This window comes from Fringilla coelebs, assembly GCF_963513975.1.
Source record: "Fringilla coelebs genome assembly, chromosome: 1".
NCBI classification, from domain to species: domain Eukaryota; kingdom Metazoa; phylum Chordata; class Aves; order Passeriformes; family Fringillidae; genus Fringilla; species Fringilla coelebs.
In genome coordinates, this window is record NC_140028.1 from 57,020,034 (window position 1) to 57,036,398 (window position 16,365).

Here is a 16,365-nt window from a genome sequence, read left to right on the forward strand (position 1 = left end):
TTCATAAAATGTTTAACTCCATTTTACAGACATACACAAGAGTTTTATTGCACTGTTAGGGCAAAAGAGCAGATAACAGTTCTATTATAACTTACACTTTGGACCCTATATTTATTTGAACATGAACACATCCTAACATGCACATTTAGAGGCAAATGAATGCATGCTAGAGAAGATTTTCTCATTCAGCCTAAAATGTCATAATTTTTTTCTTTCAAATGTGATAAGAGAGCAATTTTTCAGAGAAAAATTATCTCATCTGAAAAGCCTTTTTTGAACTCTTTGACCTAGAAAAAATTCGTAAATTCCATTTTTTAAAAATAATGTCAATCCATTTTCTATTTTCTCAAGCTGCAGCTTAAACTGCTCTATACAGGGAAAAAATACATTAAATAATAATTATTACTAACACATTAACTATTACTAATAAAATAGTAATAAGTGTTAACCTTAAAGGATAAAGGATTGGCAATTAGCCATGTACACAGTCGCAGTACTTCTAAAGAGTTACAGAAAGTCTGTGATGTTAATATTGAACCATTCTGCAAAGGTATTCAGGTAAGATTGAGTGGTGAAATCATACACATATGTGATTGAAGATAAGTAGGGAAATATTTATGGTTTACACTGTGCATTCCCTGAAGGAGTGCCTACCGCCTACTCTACCTGATATTGCAGGCAATGGAGGGTGAGGAATGACGATTTGGTAACACATTAAAAACAGCTCCACTTCCAGTGGAAAAGCACATGGCTGTGAAGACTGAAATAGATTTTCCCGCCTGCCACTCCCCACCTACCCACGCAAAGGACCCAAGCTGGAATTGCTGGGGTTGTGCAGAGCCAAACAAGCCAGTGTCAGCCCAGGGAAAATGCAGACTGCAATCATGATTTCTACAGACTTCAAAAGAGTGATGCTTGGTTTCTCTCTATATTTGAAGACACAGCCACGTTCAGGATCATGTAAATGCTATACAATCCCCAGATCTTGGGCTATTCCCATAAAAGTTAGAGCTCCCTATGATCTCATACTTCTGTGAGTCCCAGTCTTGTTCTGCAAAAGGTACTGACAGCGACCACAGAATGTCTCTGCAACTCTGACATCTACTTCCTAGAGTCAGTCCAGATACACTCATACAACTGAGGGGTATGCAGAGGTTTGGGGTATGCTTACCCAGGTTGTTCTCAGACCAACAAAGGTTTGGTTTTGAGAGCAGCACGTATCCCAACCTGCTCTCAAAAGCTTCAGTACATTTTGTGATAAAGTAAATAATGTGAGGTGTGATGCTGAGGCAGAGATTCGCCTCCTCCTCCACTGCCACTAATACTGCAATATTCTGAAATATGTGATATCCACCAAGACCACTCTTTGAACTAGTGAAGGCTGTGAATACCTGGAAAAGTTATGTATCCAGGCACCTTTCTCTGCTGCAGGGGCTGCTTGCAGTGTTAGGGGCTGGTGTCAGTGCAGGTGGATTTTAAATAAGCCACTTTGTGAACAAAACCAGTTAACTCTCAACTGCTAGAAATCTGTAATTTTCCTCCTCTATTAGACATCCTGGCCACAGTAATTACATCTTGCCCACTGTCTCCTGCAACATCTGGACACAGGAAACTCTCACTTTGTATAGTCCAGAAGCACGATCAAAAGGATTGACTGGAAGATAACAGCAATGCTGAATAAGTGATAATTGAACATTTATATTCCTTCCCTTACTGATAGGACAAGTAACAGTCTGTGTTCTTCACCTGACATCAGTTTTCACAGAATTTCTAAGCTTCTACCCACCTTTCAATTTTTCTTACTCCCACCAGACTGGTCAGCCTGCAAGGCTGTGTCAAGCTGCACAAGGATCCTGTGCATGTTCTCAAGGATGGTCCCTACTTAGTCATGTTTCCTAGGATCTTCCTGCACATCCAAACCTTTCCTACACAACTCTGGTTAATTTCTTTCTCTTAGACCTCCACACTGGCACCTCCCAACTGGGGAGACTTACAAACAGAGGCACATGTTTGGATATTTTGGAGCACTATGGGTAAAAGCTGGATAATAAAACATTTGAAGTCCTGTGTTTTAACAAAAAACTCACCAGAGCCGTCAGGATGAAATACATCAGTTTGCATATCGCCACCAAAGTCAGCCTTCTCAACAGAGAAAATTGAAGGCTATAAGAACACAGTTTTCTTAAAACATGGAGTTGCAACAGTACAGCAAAAATACAGAAAAAAATAAGGCAACAAAATTTGTGATGACGGCTATATTTAAGAATAGTCACACTTTGTTCTTCAGAATTTTGGCTAGATCCCACCCCTCTTTTTGTTAGGTCAAGCTGAAGTCTCCTTTGAATTTAAGTCAGATCTATCTTCTTCCTATTTTCTCAGGCTCTTGCTGTCTTCTCTCATGGGGTAAGAAATGGGTAAGAAAGGGGAAAGAATGGGTCAACTCTAAGGCAAAAATATGCTAAGATATGCTGTCCTAGCTTTCACTTGTGTTTTGGAAGACTTTGACTGTGAAATTTGGCACTGAGACACTTCCTTGTGTCACTCCCTTTTCTCCTCGTTCTTAAGGTTCTTCCACTGACATTTCTATCCTACTTCTTTATTTCCACATTCTTTGGTGTAGGCTGATTTTATTTCCCCTTGTGCATATTTCTGTAGACACATTTGTAAAAGATTGTTCTTTCTATTAAAAGAAATATAAAGTGAATAGACCTCTTTCCTATATTCATTCTCAATATCACAAGGTTTAGCTTGCAATGAAATTTATCATTTTGAAGACTCTATCACAAGACCAGGTTGAAATGCTACCTGAGAGTATAGAACTGGTAGAAAACCAGATAGGAAAATCAAATATTATAACTTCCCTATAAGATAGGAGGGATGGTAGGAAGAGAACATGCTTAGAATGCATTTGGTTGCTTTTGGGCAACTGCAGTTCTTTTCATTAACAGACTGTAACTCTGACTATGTATAGACTAGAAACCCAGACGAAACACAAAGAAAGGTATTAAATAGGTGAAATATTTTGTAATGCAGGACTTTCCATGGCAGACATGCTAGAAAACTTGGATGAATTAGAATTCAAGTTTTTCTTAAGTGCACTTAGCTAAGTTTTAACCTTCAAGTCTTTTAAGATACTTATAATTGAAAATAATATTTTCTACACAATATGGGATTTCATTCCCTGAAAGTTTTCATGGAGCTCTTTTTGAAGATTATTGGAGTATTTTAGGTAAAATGCCAAACATAATATTTTAAATAGAAAGCTTATGTGCTTTCTATTTCTATTCACCATGTTTCTTGTTTAGAAATTGGCAGAAGCCAGTCAGAAAATGAATGTTTTTATAGCTATATTTGTTTGCAAGGGGATTAGGTCTAATGGGTTGCCTAAGATTTAGCTTCCTTAATTTGAAACATTATTTCTGCACAAGCAGAAACTCAACACCTTTCTCTTGGATAATTACACTTCATGGTCAAATATATCAGCCTAAGCCCTTTATGATAAAGTCAGTATACAAATTCTTCTAATATCACTGCTGCAGGGTGCTGCTCTCCAAAACCAGACTGAGGCAGATATCTGGGGAAAGAAATGCCTCTGGCTGGTGTAGCTACCTCCAAGAGAGCACATCTGCCAAGATAAAGATAGTTTGACTACACAGGCACAGGGGCCCCCAATCATACCCACAGTACTTCTTGGTTTGGGGCAAAGTGACAAAAGCATAAATTATGATTTCTGTCCAAAGTCAGAGCCTTGGAGGAGCAGAGATTTTGACTCTTACTGGCCCTCTGATAGAAAAGCAGAGGTGAAAATATTCCCTTTTCTGATCTCCCAAACCAGACTAATCAGCTATAATGTGTCACTCTAAAAACTAGGAGGTGACACTTTTTAAAATTTACCTTTCTGGCACAGGTTGGGAGCAACAGGGTAAGATACAAACCTAGATATCTACCCTATATTTGGGGGATAAAAACATAGGTACTATTGGACAGGATAGAAGGCCAGTAATAAATATGTATGTGTTTTCATGCAGGAACTAATGGCTTTGCTTTTTACAATGCCCATGGAAAACAATAGTTTTTTAATATTGTCTATCTACATGATTTATATTTCATGCTAGTTCACAAAGGACTCTGGTTAGTATGTGATTTATTGTTGGAGCAAAATAATTGTCTGAAGCCTAGCTGAAGGTAGGCTTTCAACACATTAATAATACATTAGCTAATGTTTCTTTCTTGGCATTGCCTATGCAAATTTCTATTATCATAATAAAAATGACTGTTTATTTTAGATTGGAAACAGCCTTTAGGTGAGAACATGCTTTTTATCAGGTGTCTTGAATAAATACTAACTGCCATTCTCGGATAAACTTTTAACCAGAGCTTTTCCTTTAGTCTCAGCTGGTATTTGGTCAGGGAAGTAGAGGGAGAAACAGCTAGAAATTGAGAGGACCTCTCTGTGCTCCTCTTTGACAAGTGTGGCAAAAGCCCACCCTGGCTAGAAACTTCAAACACTGAAAACCATCACTGGAAAATGATTCATGAATGTGAATCATTCACAAACAGTGGACATATAATTTCAGATTTAAAATATATACTGCCTAAATGTGTTCATTTTGTCAAATAAGCATAGGTGAAGATAATTTAATTCAAATTAATTACTTTCTGTCAGAGGCAAACAGCAATACATATTGTCTGTCCAAAATAGTATTAGATTTGATTGCACTTATGTTAGGTAGATCAGAAATTAACTTCTCTGCTTGAAATAATTTGTGACTTGATTACCTGCTGAATCATTTCCCTTTCCAAATGATGATTTCACGCTAGCAGCCATATTAAAAACCTCAATATTTTTGCAAATATATAAGGCATTTATTCATGGCAATGTATTCTTCAGAAAGAATCATACTCTGTCTTTCATGACACTGCCCACTGAGTTTGTACCTGTTGAGTTTCTGAGACATTTGACTTCCTGAGATTCCTGAAGAGAGAGAGCACTGGCATGACTGCTTTGAGGGATCTTCCCTTGTAAGTTGTGACTCTCTCAGCAAATAGAATGTATGCATGTCATGTGAACACTAGAGTGCTTTTGTGGGGAAGTAACAAGTTTGTCTGTATTCCTGGGATTCAGAGTGGCCTTGCTATGCATTTGTGCCCCAAGCTGCCCATGGGACTCATATGCAAATGAATATTTGATTATTCTGTCTGGTGCTATACAAAGCAGCTGAAAATAAATATCAGACTGATCATTTTATAAGCTCAGGCTGGCTAATTTACACTCTGGAGACTGTAGAATGAAAATGCTTTGTATTTTACACATATTTTCCTTATCTTTTACTGTATTTTTGTTGTATTTTGTTGTAATAAAACAATGCAATTCCTACATGGATTTTAAAGAAAAATAACAGAAAAAATCTGTTGAAAATTACTATTAGCTATATGATTACTATAAGCTAAAAGAAATTTCCATTTTTGTTGTATAATAAAACAATATACTTTAGAATAAATGGATGATTAGCTTTGGAAATACAGCACTGTCTTCAATTTCATTGGCAAGAAATTTTCCACTGTAGAGTTCTGACAAGACATGCATGTTATGGAGTGACACAAATTCTGCTGTATCCTTACTGCAGAAATTGGAAAACTAAACAGTGCCCAGGAATGCTGTGTGTTCTGAAACTGCTGCTCCTCCTGCATGATAAACAGAGCAATCATAAAAAAAAAAATTACATTAGTGCTATCTCTGTTTGAGAACACATATAATTTTTCTCAGATTCTATGAGTCCATTTTTGTGTAGCTGAGAGGTGGTGAAGAGGGGGCAGGGACTGTATGTGAAACCAGTTCTACAAACTTACAAATCATTCAGGGTTAAGCTGTAAGGAAAATGTCTTTTTGTCAGTTAATTGAATAGGATTATGTACTTTTCTGGTTGGCAATTGAAAGGAAATGTTCCTCTTCTTTTTGATCCTTCAAGAGCTTTCTGTACTTTAAACAATCACTAGTCTCATCTTGAACAAAGCTTTTGTTTAATACGTGGTAAGGTGTCTTGAAAGAATTTTCTCATAGGCATATCCTAGTTTTCTCCCTAAAAATCACTGAATATTCTGACTTGACATATCTTTAAAAAAGAAATTAAGGTGAAAGTAATATCCTGCCCAAAAGTAGTTCAAACTCATTCTTTTGACATTTTGCTAGAAATACCAAGGCAGCCACAATTATATATAGGCTAAGTATTTTTCTCTGTTCCTTCAGACGACCTTATCTTCTATTAAAAAATGCATAGTTATATAGAAGTTTTTGTTTGGATAAAAATAATGCAGCGCCTCTATTCCTAGCAGTTGTTCCAAAATTTGCATAATTGGGAACTGAGTTGCTAGAAAATAAATGGATAGGTAAACTTCCATGTGCTTCACTAATTGCTATTAAATGAAGGAAAAAAGATTGGGAACAAATAATAGGGGTTGTTCTAGGGAAAGGGAATTCTCTTGGCATAGTCTCGTAATTTTCACACTCATTAGACTTGAATGTAAATCTAAAAGCAGTCAATGAAGATGCAAGATCATGATGTTAAGATTCTGTTTTCTTTTGGTGTTTTTTTTTTTTTTTAATGGGATACCCTACCCAGTTGATAGTGGACAAGCTAAAATAATTTTGTATCCAGTAGTACCCTTTAGGTACTGGAAGAGTACTACGAGGTTGCCCTGAAGCCTTCTCTTATCTAGGCTGAACAACCCCAACTGTCTCAGCCTTTCCTCATAGCAGAGATTTTCCATCCCTCTGATGGTGTTCATGGCCCTCCTCTGGTCCCTCTCTAACAGGTCCATGTCTTTTCTATGCTAAGGACTCCAGAGCTGGACACAGTACTACAGGTAGTTTTATAAAGTTACAAAGTTTTTCCTTGTAATTCCATCACCCAAGCACTCTAATAATTTTTCTAGGTTGTATCTTTCCTATTTGCTGCAACGTTAATCTCTAATGTTGTCAATTGATTTTGAAAATCAGAAATAAATTTAACAAACTTTCAACTATAGAATTATGTTCTATCACCCCAGCCTGCAGCACACCACACTGCAAATTCCTGTTTCAGAAAACTTCAGGACAATGGTGCAGTAGAATGTAGATGTATAGCAAAACAGCACATGAAGCTTTCGTTCAGTTTATCCTACCAATCAAACTTTTTCCACAGAAGATGTTTATTGAGCACAATTTTATGCAACAGTAGTCATTCACTATCTTGTAAATCCCATATAATCTGTAGTTTTTCTTTCTCAAGCAGCTTGGGTCCACTCTTGTCCCTCTCTACTTTCCATGTAACTAAATCAAACACAATTTCTTTCCGTCCCTTCCTAACGTCTCCTAAACATTATGTTTTCTTCATAAGTCTTTCTTCTGCTAGGTCCACCACAGTGAGTAATCACTCATGGTCATCACTGCGGAGAGCCTTTGTGCGACCACAAATTTTTCAACTTCAGACGGATTTGTGCCTTTTTTTCTTTTTTTCCTTCACTTCTGTAGCTTAGATACTGTTTCATTAAGTTTGTTGCACTGACACAACAGTTCCACGTTTGCTGATGGGAGTCTACGCGGCTTCCCGAATGCACGAGGCTGAAAGATGCCCTCCCGGGCCGTGCTCCCGAAGGGATCTGCCACCGGAGCCGGGGATGCCGCGGCCGCAGCCATCCGCCAGCCTGGAGAAAAGTGGGCAACACCGGGCCGGCCGAGGAGAGCGCCCGCCCTGCTCCCCATGTCATGCCCGGGCTCTGCCGGGCCGAGGCGCCCCGCGCCCCCTCCCCGGGGCCCCGGCGGCGGGCGGAGGGCAGCGCCGGCGCCGGGGGCGGTGTCCCCGCTCCGCCCCGCCCGCCGCACCGCCCGCTCCCGGCCCTAGGCGCGGGCAGCCGCGAAGCCGCCGCCGGGCGGAGCGGAGCGGAGCGGAGCCGGGCGAGGGGCGGCGGCGGCGGAGCGGGGCAGCGAGGGGCCGGCGGCAAGCGGAGCAGGGCGGAGCGGCCGCCAGCCGCCCGGCGAGGCGGTGCGGAGCGGAGCGGCCGCGGGAGGAGCGGGGCGCGGGCGGAGCTGCCTGGATGCCAGAAGCGCCTCTGGAGCCAGCGGCCGGCGGCACCCGGGAGGGCCCGGGAGAGGAGGAGGAGGAGGAGGCGACGGCAGCGGCGGCAGCGGCGGAGGAGGACTCCGGGCGCGGAGGGGAGGAAGCCGGCAGCGCTTGCCATGGCCTCCAACTTTAACGATATTGTCAAGCAGGGCTACGTAAAAATCCGCAGCAGGAAGCTGGGGGTGAGTTCTTTTTCCTTTTGCCGGCCGTGCCCGGGGTGGGGGCGAGGCGCTGGGCATCGCCTCGTCGGCCTGGGGGGCGGTGGTGCCCCGGGCCGGGGCCGCCAGCGTGGGGCGCGGCGACCTGCTGCTGGTGCTGCTGCCGCTGCTGCCGGGGCTGCTGCCGCTGCTGCTGGGGCTGCCTGTGGTGCTGCTACCGCTGGTGCTGCTGGTGCCGCTGCCGGGGCTTGGACTTCGCTCCCGGCTCCGGAGGGGTCGGTGGGGGTGCGCTGCCATTGCGCCGCGGAGAGAGCCGGCTGCTCCCCTCTCCGGGAAGGCGCCGCTCCTCCCTTCTGTCTCAGCGATCGCCCACCAGGGTCACTGTCCGCGAAAAGCTGCGCCCCTTGCCGCTGCCCTCCTCGAGTCCCCCAGCCCGGGGCTGACACTCCCCTTTGGCCGTCCCTGCGCTCTCCTGTCCCTCGCCTTGCTGCCTCCGGCAAGGGCTTGGGTGGGGAGAGGAAGGCGCAAGCAGGAGCTGTAAACTTTGTGTACAGATTCTCCCTTTCTCTGTCGCTCCCATTTCGGAGGGGGATGTTTTCAATCAGGGCAGGGTCAGAAAACACTCTGCTGATGCCGGAGTAACAGACTAACAGAGAAGAGCAGGCGTGGAGGTGTGATGGTGCTCTGCCTTAGGGCACGGGGGACTGGGGAATGGGAGCCTGCAGCGCACCGGGGATGGACAGGGAGGCAGCGGGGTGACAGCCTCATGAACTTAAAGGCTGATATAGAGGCTGGCAGTGATTAAAGCTAGGGGCAGTCTCTTAGGTGGGGGTGGCTGTTCGCAGTGCCCACCGGAATGCTCAGCGACCCCGCGTGTGCGATCAGATTGGCCACGGGCACTTTCCCTGAGGGGGTGCAGCAAATCTTGAAAAGGCAGTGAAGTTAGAGCAGAGTGTGTGCAGAGGTCAGGATTTTCTAAACTTCAGTCGGTGCGTGGAATCATCGGTTTGGGCTGTCTCCTACCCTTTGTGAGTGAACAGGAATGCTTGCTTGCACAGCTACTGATGTTGCCAGTAATCGTGAAAGGTCCAAGTCCCTGTTGGCCTGAGGCTGGGAGGAGGTCTGAGGTTCTTTGTGTTCACTCTTTCGGTTTTTCTTCAGGTGTGCAGAAAAGTGCAATGTCTCTACCAGCTCTCCCTTCCAGGGAGGTGGTCCCTGCTTCTCCTGAAACGTAAAAGCAGGGTCCATGTGAAATCTGCCCTCCTCCAAGTCGTGCTCTGTGGGCTTATCACAGTGCTAATATTTATCTCCTTCTCCCCCTCTCTGCCTTCCCCCCCAGATGCTGTACATTGCTTGCAGGCACAGTGTGCAGGATGGTGGGACACTAATCATGAATTGACCTTTGGAGCACTTTGGTGACTTGGCAGGGCTGTTAATTTCAAAAGAGCACAGGAAAGTTTGGTCCAAACCCTTAATAGCCTCAACTACAAATGTTTGAGAGGTGGTGTAAATTCAAAGAGAATGGATGCTCTTAATGATTTTGCAACCCCAAAGTCACTCTCTGCATCGGTCAAGCATTAATCTTATCTGAAGAAGCAATTTCTGAGCCTCAGTTTGTTTCTGGCAGTCCTCTGCTTAACCTTTGCTGGTCGGTTTTCCCCTCCCTGCTCAGCAGTGTTATTGGAAGGGCCCAACGCAAAGCAGAGAGATGATGGTATCCCATCACCTTGATGTTCGTAGTTGGAAGCAAAGTTAATCTGTTTGCTTTGCAAATCTGGCTTTGAAGCCATCTCAAGTGTTCTTTAAGTGTGAAATTATGTATATGCATATCTCTATGTATGCAAATACTTTTATGCATCTATTTCTATGTCATACGTGCAACAAATGTAGAGTTCATAACTCAGTAATCTTGGATGATACTTGCTGACCTGTGTAAAAATATTGTGAAGAGAGTGATATTTCATTGCAGAATATCTTATGTAGCGTTTGTAGAATATTTTGTTTTGCAAATGTTATCTGATTTTTTAAGGGAGACATAATACTTTTTTTACATAGATGCTTTCCATGGTAATAACAATTATCGTACCTCTACACTAAGCAGAAGGGAAATAGTTCATATGGTGTCTGTGGAGGATTTTCTCCTACTGAAGTGTGTGAGGGTGACAATTCAGACTATACAGCCTCAGGCAGGTGGTAGTATAAGCTTAAATATGACATATGGAAATGCACATCTGAATAAATCTATTAAATACAATTTAAAAGGGATTACATTTTATAGAAAATAGCATCAAAATTCAAATGAATGTGATGGTTGAAAGGTATGAATGTGTGTGTATATATCCATAGCTAATTGGATTCTTGTGACTGAATATCTAAATTAATGCAATTTTTATTCACCCAGTGAAACATTAAAGGTTTGTCTTTTTTTTCCTTTATGTCAGTCTCCAAGTCCAAACCTTAATGACTTACACTGGAGCCATCATTATGTAGGTGAATACATCAGTTTTGAGGGATATAAATGTCTGCTAGCAAATGAGTATTTTTAACCTCCAAAAATACAAAAATACTGAAAAGAGGGAAGAAAGCTATAGGTTCTGGAAACTAAGGCTAAGATAATTTTAAAATATGGCAATAGAATTTTATCTCTTGCTATGTTACGTTTCATTCTTACACACTGGAAGTCACTGGGTAGTTTTTTTTGAGCATAATAGTCTACATTCTTTGAATATTTCAAAGTCTCCTGAAAAGCAGATTGATTAGAACTTGGAGAGCTGAGGTGTCTAATACCAATTTTAGTGCTAGACTTGGGCAATAAAGCTAATTCTAACCTTTAGGCTGGTAGCCAATTCGTTATGGAAATTCTTCCAATTCTGCTTTTATTCTGTTTTGTTTTGCTGAAGGAGCCCTGGCTATGAATCAAATGGAAGATACTTCAATTATATATTTATATTTTATTGAAAAAATCCCACAACAACAAGCTTTCATTTGGGGAGACCTTTCTGGTAGAATTTACTTCTTTAAGAATTTAATTTACAGAAACTGAAGTAGTAAATCTTCATCTAATTGTAAAATAGAAATATTCATGGTTTTTTTTTTAGAAGAAGAATGTTTACTTCTGATGTTTTACACCTATACCTTGCTTTAAGTACTTGTTACCCTTTCTGCCTACTCCCCATATACCTTCAATTTCTATTCATTGTATTCATGAAGTCAGGACTCAAGCTGGTTTCCCGTCAGTAATTGATTCTGTTCAGAAGAGTGATTTGAAGACAAAAATGATGCCTAAATCATGGAAATACATGGCAAGAAGAACTACAGGAATTTATTCTTACTTTTTTGTTTAGTGATACTTGATCATCAACTTTTGCCTGCCTTTCACTGTAATCCTTACATGCTTGTTTACAGAAATTTATTAATAAGTAAATTGAATGGTATATTCTTCTGACAGTCCATTATTTTCAAGAAGATCTCATTGTTTTGATACCTTTATGATGCTAAAGTTGCTTTTGTTCTAAGGTTGGAGAGTCAGCTGAGGAGGTTTACCAGCCTCTCTGTTGTTGCATTCTGACTCTGGGAATATCATGGTTTCTGCCACGGAGATGTCAGGCCACAAAGAGACATCCAGCCAGTCTGAACACTTAGTCTGTCTCCTTTTGTTACGCACGAAGTGTACATGAAACTTTTCTCTGGTTCCTTGAAATGTCGAATATATGTTCAAGGCTATGCAGTAGGAAGCTCATGTGTATTCCTCATATCTTTGTGAAGGTATCATGGTGACTTTGAAACTTAGAAACTGTAGTCATTGAGGATGACTGTAATTAAAACATCTTTATAAAATCTGTTTCCCTGCAGCCTCAATATCCCTTTCTTTTCAGTGCCCTGGCATTCCCACATTGTTTGATATTTTGCTGTTCTCTAATACTACATAAAGGAAATACTCATTCTAGCAGCCATTACATTTGATCTGTGTGACCCTTCTTTGAAATAAATTTGATTGTAATGTGGTGTGCTGTTCAGATCAGAATAGGTCATTTGTGTAGTGTGGAACAGGACTGTGCTGCTTTTGTTCTTTTGGAATCTTTCATACTTGTGTCACATTAAAATTCATATGACACAATTTTGTACTGCATTGGCTGTGCTTATAGGCTGAAACTTTCTTGTAGCAGATTGGAATCCCTTTGTTGCCTCCTAATAAACTAAGCAGTGAGGATTTCATGCCTTGCTGAAGTGCTGTTTCTTAAAAAAAAAACCAATTTGATGTCACATTAGGAAGTCTAATTAAAAATGAACGTTGTGTCACTTTGATAGTCTTGTTTTGACCCATATCAACCTTTGAAGTCATAATCTTATGGTTTGTTTGTTTTTGTCTTTTTTTTTTTTTGTCATGCCTCGGCCATAGAATGAAAGATTTTGTCTTTTTTTTTTTTGTCATGCCTCGGCCATAGAATGAAAGAATCCTATCTCTTGGAAATTTTCACTCCATTTGTTAATAATTACCAATTTTTCCATGTTTTCATATGCTTAGTGGAATTATTCTCTGGGTACTTCAGTTTATGCTCTAATACACCTATCCAAAGAGAAAATTGTACCTTCCAGTCAGTCTTGATTAAGTAATAAATAGTATTGCTTTTAGTCAGCAAATTAGAAGTTTTACCATATAACCTCCCCCTATTTTAACCATACTTTTAGATCATTGCAGATACCTTTTCTGTAAATGAACACAGTGTTTCTCCTTCTGCAGTTAACCCCATTTTCAATCAATCAGGACTAACAATGCTATGAATATGAACCACTGATTGCAGTGTGGTTCCTCTTGAAATAATGCAGTGTGTGCCTTACAAAATCCTAACATTCAATTGATAACGTGTGTATATTTTGGGTGAAGAAAGAAAAGGGACCTGCAAAATTTCTTGGGTTTGAGAATACATTGATTAATTGCACTGGCTCAGCAAGTGGGTCATGATGAATACAGAGGGCAAAATAAAGGTTCTTCTGTTTCTTTGAGTTGCTACAGCATATACAAAGAAACAAACAAACACATGAAAAAGTAGAAACAAGTAGTGCACCTGGAATGGATAACCTTTCTATAGATTGTTTTATATTATTATCTATGGGAAAGGTGCCTAGCCTGATTGTAAGCACCAAGACTGCCATTTCTATAACTGCATCCTGGCTGGTGGTATAAACTCTGAGTTACATCTTGAAGTATGAAAATAATTCAAATGAAACTATGAAACCTTACTTCCTATTTATAATAAATTCATTTTGATTTTTATAAAGCTCCAGATAGACAGGATTTAGATTGCACATTCCTTCCTTGTAAAGGAATTTCTTTTTCACCATAGTTCAAGGCAACCTGAGATATGGAATTAAAAGGATTTCACCATAATCCATTAAAGAAGCTAGTCACGTTTGCTACTTAATACTGAAAGTATCTTTTAAAATACCAATAATTACCCCTTTCATTCTTCTTGCTACAGTTATGTGAATGGATTTGAAGAATTAAAAGGAAAATACATAGATTTCCAATTCGGTCATTACGGGAAGAACAATCATCTTGAGCTTCTGACCAGTTTTTGTTGATTAAGCCTATTGTACAGGAAATTAAAAGAAATAATCTTGCAGCCACGGTAAACAAGAACAAAAAGTCTCACAACTTTATATACAAATGGTTGTGTTAAAGCGACTTGTGGGTCAGGTTTGTGGTAAGAACTTTGAAGTTGCTGTGCTTCCCAGTTATTTTCTTGAAGTGCTTTTCCACTTCTTAATTCCCAAGAGGTGTGATAGCCAAAGGGCTAGTAATTTGGTGATGGATGGCACTTACTTAGAGTCAAATAGTTTTCTTTTGTAGATAGCATATCACATCCATGTTATCAATGGATTATAGATGCTTCTATTTTTACTCTTGTGTGTAATCCCATTGGCCTCAGTGAGATTACACCTTAGCTATGTGAAGATTACACAAAGAAGTGTTTGTACAAACTCTTTCACTTGCATATTGTGAGATGGTAAAATTTTATTGAGAATTTATTCTGTCTCCTGCAAGGACTTCTGTTTTTCATTTAGAAGTCTGTCATTTTTGTCTTCTAATGGACATTATAACCTGCTGAAAAGACCCAGTGAAAAAACCCCAAAGTCAATTTAAGGAACCCATTAACTTTGGTGGCTTTGGTTCAGTGTCCATGTGGGAACATTAGCCACATGCATAGAACATGAATTTCCTTGTTGTAAAATGCCTTTCAAATCCTACTCAAAGGAATTGTCCTTTCTGAAATTGGTAATTATGGAAGGAACATGCTCTGTGAGTCCTTGAAATATACAAGGAATTATTCATGTAATTCCAGTAGTGAGTTTTCTTCCTAGTTTTTTAGAAATAATCTCTCTTCAAATCATTCATTCAGATTTTTGCAAGCAGTGCAAAATGCTTTATAGCTGTTGCCTGGCAACAACATATTCAGGCAACAGCGTATGTGAGTCAGTTGTTATATGTTTATATATGTGGCTGTGTATAGAGCATATATTTTAGATAGATACTAATGAGACATTTTTTAAAAAGTGTAATATAAAATGCTCTTTTTAAAAATAATAAAATTCAAATAAAGATTTTGGGGTCTATGTTACCCTGGAAAGTTTGTCTTTTGTTTTAGGTTATGTGAAAGATCAGCTATCTGAATAGCTTTTCACAAATGTCATGATGTAGTTAATATACTTCCATTCAGTCTGAGCAAGCAGTGTAAAATATTCTCTTTGTTGAAGGCAAGCAATATTTTATATGTATGGATGCTAAATTATATCCCTCACAGTTCTTTAAATAAATAATGTGTTATTGAGCCAAAAAGTGGGTCTTTTGCTGTGTACTGTAGCCTTTCATGTATACTATATTTGAAATAATAATTGCAAATGTTGCACTGCAATTTTTGTTTTTAATCTTTGCAACTTGCAGTGTAACTCTAAGATTCAAAATTATTGGGGTGCATTATTGTAATGAATTGTAGTTTGATTTAAACTTTTTTTTCCATAAAAAATACAGACTTCAACTCTCATTTCTTGAAGAAAATAAAGAAAAACAAGGAAACCTTTTGCTACTGTGGAGAAAGTTTCTATGTGGCAGGACAAAATTGCAAACTTAGAAAAATGATTTTGGTGAGAGTAGAGTGTGTGCAGTAACTGTCTTGACACTTGGGCACATAAATGCTTACTTTCAATTAATGTTTTTTTTAGTATTCAGAAAACATGTTCACACATCATGTGTGAGAAAAAAAAATCTGTGTGATTGATAGATTCATAAACCAAAACACTGAGATTTGCAGCTGGTGTCAGAATTGAATCTGCTGTCTCCAGGAGTACTCTTAGTGGCTAGGATAGGGTAGGATAGCTTTCTTGGAAAGAGTTTTGAAGATGAATTTAATTTTGAAGTCTACTTAGTAATTAAGGGGAAAAAAAAAAGCCTTTTGTAAGGTAGTTCTGAAATATGCTTCTTCTCAAAAGTGATCTCCCCTGCAAAATAAGTCTTCCACATTCTGACGCTTTTTAACAATTGCAATGTGTGAAACATGGCATCGCTGTCATTCCAAGAGGTTACGAGCCCATGCAAATGGAGCCTCACAGGAATTACTGTTCACTTAAGATGCACATAAATTAGGAAGATAATTAAGGGAAGTGTGTAAATCTTTTAAAAGATTGATCTTCTTTCTCTCTGTTGTTCAGTTGCCAAAATGTCCCTCATCATCTCCGGCTTATCTGGGCTGAACTTTGGAAGGGCTGTATTCATTAACATGTCAGTGAGGAATTAGAAGCACACAGCATTGACTAGACCTGGAGAAAAAAGTTACACTGTGTCTGCTGGAGGAAGGGCTCTTTGGCATATTTCCCCTACCTGTTCATTGCAACAAGAATTAATAGCAAAGTTTAATATAGAAAGGCTGTCACCACTGTAGAACCAAATTGCTACCATTTCTGAGAAAGAAACCCTTGATACTTCCATTGCTCTTTGTTTGTCCCTGGACTTTGTCTTTGTTTGAGACAGTCTTGCTCTGAGGTACCCTGCCCTCAGAGTGAATTGTATAGTCTCATTCCCCACACAAGCACTTTTTTTCCTGCCAAGAGAA

The 16,365-nt window shown here is 39.9% G+C and overlaps 1 protein-coding gene across 1 annotated transcript in view; it reads left to right on the plus strand.

Moving 5' to 3' along the window:
• Positions 1–8,215: 8,215 nt before the first annotated feature.
• The window catches only part of DOK6 (docking protein 6), a gene marked incomplete at both ends in the record, with an annotated part of 240,067 nt that continues 231,917 nt past the window's right edge, over positions 8,216–16,365 (plus strand). The window contains one exon of the mRNA XM_084213089.1: positions 8,216–8,281. Within this exon, the coding sequence (XP_084069215.1) occupies positions 8,216–8,281 (66 nt within the window). The remainder of the gene's footprint in view (positions 8,282–16,365) is intronic.